The following is a 10,520-nucleotide window of genomic DNA, read 5'->3' on the forward strand; positions in this document are numbered from 1 at the left end:
TGAGACATTAAAATAATCTAAAGTTGTGGCTAGTGCTTAGAATAAAACAGCAGTAGTACAGTAAAAGTGAAAATTTGCTTAAATTATTTAGTACTTGTTCAGATTCTCTAAATTTACACAAATTACTAGATTCTTTCAAGCTATTGTATTTTGTCCTCTATTTGTCCCCTGCTTTAATTCTTTAATCCTGTGTGGAGAGATTATGGGCAGGATGTCATTAAGAGTACCAAACAAGCTGTTGTTTACAGTAGGATTTCTCTTTTCAGTTTGGTAGCTGACTATTATGACAGTTTTACATTTTAGAGCTTTATATCACTGAGAAAATGTCATCATATAAGCTTTAGGATGGAAAAAGCCACTTCAGGGACTTGTGTTAACCAGAAAAGGTAGAGCGAGCCATTCCTTTTCCCCAGGTTGGTACAAAAGAGAAAACTGAACCGCAAATTTGAAAAAAAAAAATAAAATAGAGACAACAGGGAAAAATATTGCACATCTGAGCTGAGTACGTGTGGTGCAAAGTACGAAGCGTGCAGGTGTCTGTTGTAGTGCAACGTGAATCCCTAGAGCATTTACATTCTAACTCCTCATGCCCTGTAATTCCAGTAAGAGCGAAATAAGCCATGACCCTGATGTTGCACCAGGCTGATAAATGCAAGTACTTGTCAGCATCGTTTATGGTACTGTTGGTGAGCAGTAGCAGTTGGAGTCTTGCAGGATCCAGTGATGTGCTTCTTGGTCAGCAAACCTCTGTCACCCTCCAGCATTTATTTTGGGCTGCTGCATGCCATAGCATTGCCGTAAAATTGACCATTTAGTTGTCGACAGAACTCCATCAATGCTGTAGATATTTCTGTATGAAGGATGAATTCTCTAAAATAGAATTACATGTGATACCTGCAGTCCTTTTTTTCACTGCATTTGGTTAGTTTTCAGTTGATGATGTCTCATTATGAGAGTTCCCTCATTTGCCTTTGTTGTTAACTGTAAGTGATCAAGACAACCCTTTCATGAGAGTCATCAGTGGAATGGCCTAGCGTGGATCTGCGTGGTGGTAAGTGCATGTGGTGTGTATGATGGTACATAGATATCATTGTTAGGGTATGTAGTTTTCACACCTCGTTTTGTGCATTTCCACAGAGCGAATTTGATGCTGACTATTGAAGGAACATGCTGACATTTCTGTACTTTACTTGACTAATTTTTTCATACCCTAAAAATTACAATATATGGCAGAATAGGAGTAAGGTAATAAAATGCATTATGGAACAGACAAAATGCACAATCGTGTGTAATGTGTTCCATTTCAGAGGACTGCTGGAGGGAAGAAACACTGTATGTGTTGTTTCAGATGCACATGCCGAAATAACAGAATTGGACAAAAGGAATAATTGTAAAAGCATGTGATTAATTTATACTCCAAAAATAACTAGGAAAGCTGATAGGATTTAGGCACCAAAATTAGATGACTTAAAGGTCAAAATTTGAGGTTATGTCTAGATCTGAGTATATTTATTGCAAATACAGAAGTTTTCGTCTTGGTATTTTGGTTCACTTTCTCTCACTAGAGAGCAAAAGGTTGGGCATGAAATGCATGCATGTTCTCCAAATTTTTAGTGTATGTATCTCTAGGAGTTCAGGCTCAGGCCCTCTTTGGCTGATATTGCTGAATCCCCTCCAAAAACCATGTTGTAAACAATGTATGATGATATTTGTTGAAACAGAAATGCAGGCACCCAAATCCTGTTAGATTTAACTTCATGTTGTATGAAAGTGCAGTTTAGAACTCGATCATAATTTGAATTGTCTATGATTGTTACTTGTTAAATCTGTTTTTTAGTCTTGTTATAGAACACGCTATTAACCAGTGATCGAATTGTACTATAATGATAGCTTGGGGGAGGGATGGATAAAAACCTTTTTATGTTTTTCACAGCCAAACTAGTGGGTGTCTGCTGCAAAGATTATGAATTAAGATGTCTACTAGGTCACCTGTTACTGGCGTCTTGACAGCTGATGTAAGATTCCTCCCTGGTAACAGGAGCAACAGGGAGTAACAAGGTGTATGTTACAACTTCTCCAAGGAAGCAGCATTTCAAGTAGTAAGAGCTTAGAAACATCAGTGTCTTGTCCAGGGAGATGTTTCCTTTACACAGCAGGCTAGTCTACCTGAGAATGCTGCATTCACTCTTGTAAGAGGCCAATTTTACTGTTGATTTTTGCCAGGCCTGTAAAAATCTCAGGCCTGAGGCTTGTTACCAGCTGAATTTGAATTCCTTAACCTGTTTGGACAGCCTTACTAGCCTGTAGCTAATTCTGGCATAAGGATAAGGACTACAGAGTTGCATGCTAAATCCTGCATCTTCTATAGAAGTAGGCTAACAGTGGATGCCAGTCAATTTGAGCTTTGTTTTGCATTTTCAGACAGCAGAGACAAAAGGTAGAGATAAGGCTGAAATTTGTTTAGCAGGCCATGGTTGGTTTGTACTAAAGCCATTTGGGTTACAGTGAATAAATGGTACGGTGATTGGTTGCTGGTTTTTCCTAGGCCTTCATAAGCAAGTGGATGACTGTTGTGAGTTTGCTTGAGTATCTTAAGATCAGTTTTTAGGGTTACATCTAGTAGGCAGCTGGTGCTAAGGTTAAAGTTGGGATTTGTACATAGGACCTATGGGAACTGGCCTTCGTCTGAAGTGGTAACAGATAGTATTGTGTATAATGAAAGCTAGGGATCAGATTCAGGTTTGGATCAGGATTCAAATTAAGGTTTACACATATTCAAAGATGAAGATTAAACATTGATTAATATGAATTCTTTTCCAAATGCCAATTCAGATCTAGCCTTCCATACCAATGCACGTGAGCTCTATACTTTTCTTCTGTGGGCCTTGTAAAACTGAACAATAAATTGAACTCTTCAGACACTGCTGTACCTAATCCTAACCATGGCTATAGACTAAGAATTCTGTGAACTTCAGAGCAAGATATCCAAGTACATCTACAACAACTCAATTTATCTTGGTGAAGAATGCAGTGTTTATTTTGCTTCTTTACTAACTTTACACATAGCAAGCCTGCTTGCACTATGAATCCAAAACACAGCATTCAGCTCTAGGTTTACCATAGCACCCTGTGCAAACTTTGGGTTCTTCTGTCTGTTTTCTCAAACTTCAGCCCTGCCTTTATTACAGATTAGGAACCTGCTGCTGTCTGCAAATCAAGAATAAGAAGTTCCGTTAGAGGGCACCAGCCTTAAACACACTTCTCTCATCCTTGGGAATTATAACAGTAATCTTGACTCTTCAGTCTCTAACCCTAATCCCAGACTAAGCACCATCTGTGGTTTGAAGGATTTGAAGGAACTACTTACATCAAAGTGTTCTATTTAAAGAAATGGGGATTGTTATTGTTGACAAATATTAGATTCTCTTTCCTAAAATCCTAAAATACTGCAAAATAACTTACTAGCCTCTTTTTTTTTTGTTTGTTTTTTTGTTTTAGGACCTATATAAGAATGACCATGTTCTTCAGTCTCTTGAATTTGATATCTGGATCTCAAAGTAACTGTAACGTAGAGGAGAGTAGTGAATATCCTGTACCATTATGAGAAGATTTTCACCAACCTAAAACAGTCTGGAAAAAAAAATTCTCTAAGAAAATTGAAGATCATAGAATCCTTTAATAAGACAGCAGACATTTAGAATTTATAAGCTTTTGGCTATCTAGGTCTTAAAAAAAAAAAAAATGAACCGTTACACAGTCATGAAACAACTAGGTGATGGCACCTATGGCAGTGTGTTGATGGGCAAGAGCAATGAGTCAGGAGAACTTGTGGCTATTAAAAGGTATGTGACATCTCAATTCAGTAAAGGTATATGCCAAAGCTTAAAGATTTTCACTTTTAACTTTGTTGTTGTCTCCATCTAAGTAGAATAGAAAGAAATGTCCCTTTTCTTTTCAAGGAAACAAACATAACAGAATTAGTTTTTTAAATTAAGATGCCTAATGAGGTGATTGTGGGTCAGCCTTCAGCTAACAGATCAATAGAGGGACTCATCAGTTCATATAAGTTACTTGTTTATCTTGGCTTATAAAATTGCGTGCTCCTTTTGTTCAGTTCAGACATGCTTTCTTCTAAAGATGGTGTTGGTTGCTAACACCGAAGGAAAAGCAAAGCTGAATGTGTAGTTGATTAATTAAAGGGGTTGTTTATTTACATGAATTATAAGAATAACCATCTTAATGAGTGGATTTGAAAGGCCTTCCTTCCCACCCCCAGAGATCTTTTTAGGTGCTGCGTTATGTTTGAGATACTGTCACAATGATAAATACCAGGTAACAATCTGGTCAGGTAAACAAAGGCTGTCTCCTTGGATCCAATAAAGTCGTGTTGTGCGTAGCCATCAGCATTGTCATACTTGTTTAAAAAGATTTTTACAAAACAACAATTGCACTACAGGAGTGGGGAAATTCCCCTTCTATTCCTGCAGAACTGCAAGTTGAAATATCAGAAATTTTATGTTGCTGAGACTTTTTCTTTTCCATTTATGGATTTACTGCAGAAAGATAATTGTAATATAATTAACTTTTATTTTAAGAATTTCTGAGAATTTCAGATTTCCCCATATACTGCTAGTACTATTAAGTAAGTTGTTAATATTAATCTAAACTAAAAAAAAAAAAAATCTTAAATTTATTATTTTCATTATTTTTAGGCAGAAGGAGCAGCAGTTTGTGGGAAGTGTTTTTCATTCTCATGGATTTGGAATTCTTTCGTGTGATTTTTAAGTTTGGAATTTGAGAGGGGTCAGTTTTGGTTGAAGATACGTTTATTTTAAATTAAAATCATGGGTTTAAATCTCTTCACTCTAGCCACTAGAATTTTACAGAAACACAGCACTGACGTTCACAACCCCATCCCAAAATCTCAGCAGCACCAAATATCCATGTTTGTAGCTATGTGAGACTTACCAATAAATGTATTACACTATATTAGACTTCTGTATGTATGACTACTGCTTGATGCTTGAAACAATGTTTATTTGGTATTTAATACCTTGCAACAGGTTTGTAAAAATGACTATTTGAGTCAGATGCTTAATTAGAATGTTAACCAGTCAAGATACTTTGTAAATTTCAAAAATATAATCGTCCTGTTTTCCTAGAGTCTGCATCTTAAGCACACATAAGTGATTTTTCTGGTTTGAAATATCTATGTTTTATGTGCAGTGTCACTGTTGCTCTCCTTATTATTAAGAGCACAATTCAAATGATACAAAGAGATTTTGTCTCCCTGATACCTTGGAGTATCATGGTTTCTCTGGCTCTACTCCTCTAAAACTATGTTTGCAGTGATTAATCATCAAACGCTTTTCTAGCCACTCTTAGAGTTGAGTTTGGTTTTAATTATGTTGCTGATGGGTGTTCTAGAGTGTTTTAAATTGAGTACAAAATACAGCTAATGCTACATTCTGTGCTGCTCACTTAAAATACTTTGTCTTGGACTTGTATTTCAGAATGAAAAGAAAGTTCTATTCATGGGATGAATGTATGAATTTGAGAGAAGTCAAGGTAAAATGCTGAACGTAGCATATTTAAAAATAAGTGTCTGGTTAGGTTTGCATGAAGGAAAAGGGCATCTAAAATGTCCAAGCATAAGGCCAAACTGTGAACTCTTTAAATGAGGGTGATAGATTTCACAGACCACAAAAACTCCTAGACCTCCTGCTGCTTTGTGGAATATCCCACTGTTCTCAAGCAGTGGCCATGTCTCATAGCCAAGCTCTTGTCTCTTGTATTTGAGAGAAGATAAAGAAATTGATTTTGCATGTGTGTTTTTGAGTTTTCCCATCCTGCTTTTTCATTTTGCTAGCAGATTTTTAGGTATATATCCAGTCCTTATATCTTGTATTTGGGGTATTTGCAGAAAATACTGGGAGTTTTGGCTAGCTGAATGACAGAATAACACTACTGAAATTCAGGGCTTAAATTCCAACTCATCCCATGTTTCAGGCGTCTGATTTTCTGTATATACAAAACTCCCTAACAAAGGAGTTGGGCATCCATAGTTTAGGTTTAACTTACTGCAGATTGCATGTATCTCCAAAAAGAACACCTGTCAGAGAATTCATTAAAATTTCATAACAAAAAAAAATGTTGGGTTTTCTTAGTCAGTTCTGTGAGCAAGAGCTGTTACAGCTTCAGAACTGTCTTTCATTGTAGGGAATTAGGCTTTTGTGTTAATTTTTCACTCCAGCTATGATGAAATCCCTAGAAATAGAAGGTTTAAACTACTATTAATATTATTTTGAATGCTGTTTGGTGGTTCTTTGAAACAGACATTGCAAGATAAATATGGCCTGTCAGATGGACATGTTTTCTAAATTCTGTGCTAGAAACTTACACGTTAAAAATTTAGCACTGCTATGGAGTCAAAGTCACTGTCGAGTTACCTGAAGCCATATGTTACTCTATTACAGTCTCTGAAGAAGCTAAATCATGCCAATGTAATAAAATTGAAAGAAGTCATACGAGAAAACGACCACCTTTACTTTGTGTTTGAATACATGAAAGAAAATCTTTATCAGCTAATGAAGGACAGGTATGTCTTGTTCACAAAACAAATACCATGTCATCATGTTGTATTTAATAATTCGTATGCTGCCTTGAAGAACACATTGGAATTTCTGGATTTGGCTCTTGTTGCAGCCCCACTGATATGAAAAGGAGTTGCTGCACCTGCTTATCTAAGGGTAGAATTTTGTAACGTTCTCAGAAATAACAGTTTGTTCAGTTGTTTACACAATAGTTTGCATGTCTTTGGTGTGTTAGAGCCATGAGAGAAATCCCAAGTATTTTTTTTCTTTTTTTTTTTTCCTTTATTAGCCTTCACTTTAATGTATGAAGGATTGGATAAACACTGTTCATTCTGCTTTTGCTCATGGATTTGGCTTAAGGTGGGGATGGTCATCTGCATCCTGCATGCATGCTCATAAGAAAGACCTATTTATGGACTGTGTGGTGTTGCAATCTTGGACAAACACTACATAGCAAGGCTTGGAAGGTGGACTTTGGAATAGGACCAGCCTTTTCAGTAACATTTTTCTTTGCTGAATTCTTTTGCCTTTAATGTATGTTTCCTTCATCATGCCTTTGTATCTCCTCATGTGCAGAGCTCTTAAGTTCACATCCTGAGATAGCCGATAGCGATATAGCACTATGTTACCCTACAACTGGAAGCATTGCTCTCAGTCAGGGTTCACTTAAGGTTACCACCACTGGGTAACACACCTACCACAGTGCTGCATTGTGCAGTCTCTTCCTTGCTTCATTACTGTGCATTCCATGTTCATCTGGTCAAGCACACCACTGGCCAACCAGCTTCTACAGAGGGGTAGGATTGTGAGCCTCTCTGCAGCAAGTCCCTCTGCAGCACTTTGAGTGAGTGAAATTAAGGTCTGGCAGCAAGTGAGTTTTGAGATGAGGACTAGCTGTATATGTCTGTCTGCAAGACTTGATGGGTCCATTTTCATCTGTTCACAATGTGTTATGCAAAATAAGAAACGTATATTCTGAAAATACATTATTCTTTTTAATTACATGACATTGTTAATCTGTTTCTTCACAGAAACAAGTTGTTCCCTGAGTCAGTTATCAGAAACATGATGTATCAGATATTGCAAGGGCTAGCTTTCATCCATAAACACGGTAGGTTTCGTACTAGAGTCTAACTGTGTAGCACTTTTTTATAAAATAAGATAATGCATAGTAATAACAAGAATAAAAATATCTGGAAAGGTTATTAATTATCTCAAAAATTATTCTTGGCTATTTCAAATATGGTACACTTTTAAACTATACCTGAAGTTACACTTTGTTTTCCTATAATTAGATTTTCTTTTCTTTTTCTAAGCATTGGATATTGTTCATACACGGTTGAGAACTCTTTTCCCACCATAGTTACCAGATGAATAAACAAACTAAAGAATCTTGTATCCTGTGCTATATTATGCATTTCTGTTTCCCCGAAAAGATTTGTTTAAGGAGCATTGACTCTTTACTATAATTAATATGATAGCCTACATCTAAAAAAAATTATTAAAAATAAGTTACTCACTAAATTCAAGTGGTGTCCTCAACAATTACAATCTGATTTCAAATGTTTTAAGAGAGAGGGCTTTTCTGGGAATTATAAGCACAGCCTGAGTGAGAGGTTCTGTGTGCTTACAACAAAAAGTTTCACAGCATTTACAAAACTTTTAATGTTCATGTTTAATATCTGTCCACAAATTGCGTTCTGAAATACTCATATTAAGCTCATTTGCATCTAAAACCTCTCATGCTCAATTCTTATTTTGTACTTGTCCTTCACATCGCATTTCCAAATACAATAAAATGTTAGTTGAAAATGAAACAAGTAACAATATTCCCAGTAATCTCTGGCTTATTTTCATGCACCCTGCTGAGGCTTGTTGATGAATTCAAATTGCCAAAAATTGTCCTTCCATGTCTTTCTCTTCAAGATCATAAACAGTTCTCTGATCAGTAGCATTCTCTTCTTCCTCCTTTCTACATGAAATGAATAAGAAAATTAGAATTTAAGAAAAACTGCTACTTTTAATTTAGAACATTAATATTTTGGTTTGACCATAAGTGTTTGGTAATGACAGGTATGATAAATTTGAACATTTACACTTCACTGTTATAATTTCAGCCAATTTCTTGCAGTGGTTGTCAGTTTCTGAATGCAGAAATTGAATGCTTTATTGTAGCAAGTGCATTTCAGTCAAACTGATTTATAGTATAACAAATTGTGTGCACTGGTTAAAAAGCAGAATCGATTTGCTTAGCGGCGTAACTGCTGTCCAGGTATGTAGGTGCTCAAGCCAACTAATCAGGAACCTTTATTTTGATATCTTTTATATGTCTGTATCTGCAAATTGTTGTCACAGTGATAAATAAACTAGTTTTAAATTGTGCAGGGAATTTTGTTAATGAAGTAAGTGTGTCAGATGCTCAATTTTCCGTTACCCAAAACTGACAAAGCAATTGTAGTTTTTGCAAAAGATTTCATTCTGACATTCTGAAATTGGTTTATTTGATAATGCTGCAATAGCCGATTCATTTTCTTCAGTGTGTTAATGACAGTTTACATTTGTTAATTAAAGAATATTTGGTGTAATAATCACTGGAGGGAAAAACATGTGTGCTTGTTGGAGGGAGGGTTACCATTCTTCTCTGTTGAATTAAAAAATAAAGACACCAAAAAAAAACCCCTGTATCCTTCCAAAACATCCCAAAGCAAAGTACATTTTCGATTACTCTATTAGAGATTGCTGTTTAAGAAGTAATGATACAATAATTCGCTGTTCTTTTCCATCTGGTCTTCTATAGGATTTTTTCACAGAGATATGAAGCCTGAAAACCTTCTCTGTATTGGACCAGAACTTGTAAAAATAGCAGATTTTGGTTTGGCTAGAGAACTAAGATCTCAGCCACCTTATACAGATTATGTTTCTACCAGGTGGTAAGTATATTAATACATTATTTTAACTAATTAGCTTTCTCTTACCATTTTAGTTTATCTATTATTTCTTTCCATCCTCACAGGTACCGTGCTCCTGAAGTTTTGCTGAGATCATCTATCTACAGTTCACCTATTGATATGTGGGCAGTTGGCAGCATAATGGCTGAATTATACACACTAAGACCTCTTTTCCCAGGCACAAGTGAAGTAGATGAAATCTTCAAAATTTGCCAAGTATTAGGGACTCCAAAGAAGGTAAGACTCAAAAAAATTCACACAATTGTATTTAAATAAATAAATTTTTAAAATTACTATAAAATATTGAATGTTATCTCTCTTTTGGACCATCCATATAAATTATGGTTTTAGTAAGTTTCCTGCAGACATAAGGTTTTATCAACTGTATGCATCTTAAACTTCCGTTAAGGAATGTAATGCTAGTCTTTTGTTGTGTATCAGCATCTGTTGTATGTCATGCTATTATGTGTGGGCTTGCCCTCCTCTAATGAAAGCCAGATAAAATTGTTTAGTTCAGTTATTTTAAACTATGCGTACTGGAAAGAACATCAGAAGTCTCCTACAATTCCATTTTGCCATAGTCAATTTGCCTCTCTTTCCTGAAAGTGCAATTCTTCTAGGCTTGCACCCAGAATTTGGAGCTTGTGGAAGATACCATAAACAAGATAAATTATGCTTTTCTTAATATTAAAGCATGAAGGAAACATTTGATCTCAAACACAGATCTCTCATAAATATTATTAGCAATAAAAAGTCATGGAGGAAAAATGCGCACTATTTTAGAGAAGAAGCAAATATTGTCAGTTATTTCTGGACAGACTAAATACTATTCAAAATTACAAGGAGCATTTGGGTAATGCATATAAAAATATGCAGTTATATTTACTTCAGTTAAAATGTTGTTTTAACAAATGAATATATGAACATGCAAGAAAAGAATAAGCTTATTTAGAATCATAGAATCATAGAATAATTAGGG

The 10,520-nt window shown here is 35.6% G+C and overlaps 1 protein-coding gene across 1 annotated transcript; it reads left to right on the forward strand.

Annotated features, from left to right (window-relative positions):
* Positions 1 to 3,483: 3,483 nt before the first annotated feature.
* On the forward strand, positions 3,484 to 9,778 carry LOC104405397 (serine/threonine-protein kinase MAK; the record flags this gene model as incomplete). The annotated part of the gene is made up of 6 exons (XM_010014110.1): positions 3,484 to 3,842; positions 5,514 to 5,568; positions 6,477 to 6,598; positions 7,625 to 7,704; positions 9,391 to 9,523; positions 9,607 to 9,778. Coding segments are annotated over exons 1-6 (663 nt in total), but the record flags the coding sequence as incomplete, so codon positions are not given.
* Positions 9,779 to 10,520: the final 742 nt, after the last annotated feature.

This window comes from Nestor notabilis, unplaced genomic scaffold (assembly GCF_000696875.1).
Source record: "Nestor notabilis isolate BGI_N333 unplaced genomic scaffold, ASM69687v1 Scaffold36594, whole genome shotgun sequence".
Taxonomy (NCBI): Eukaryota; Metazoa; Chordata; class Aves; order Psittaciformes; family Psittacidae; genus Nestor; species Nestor notabilis.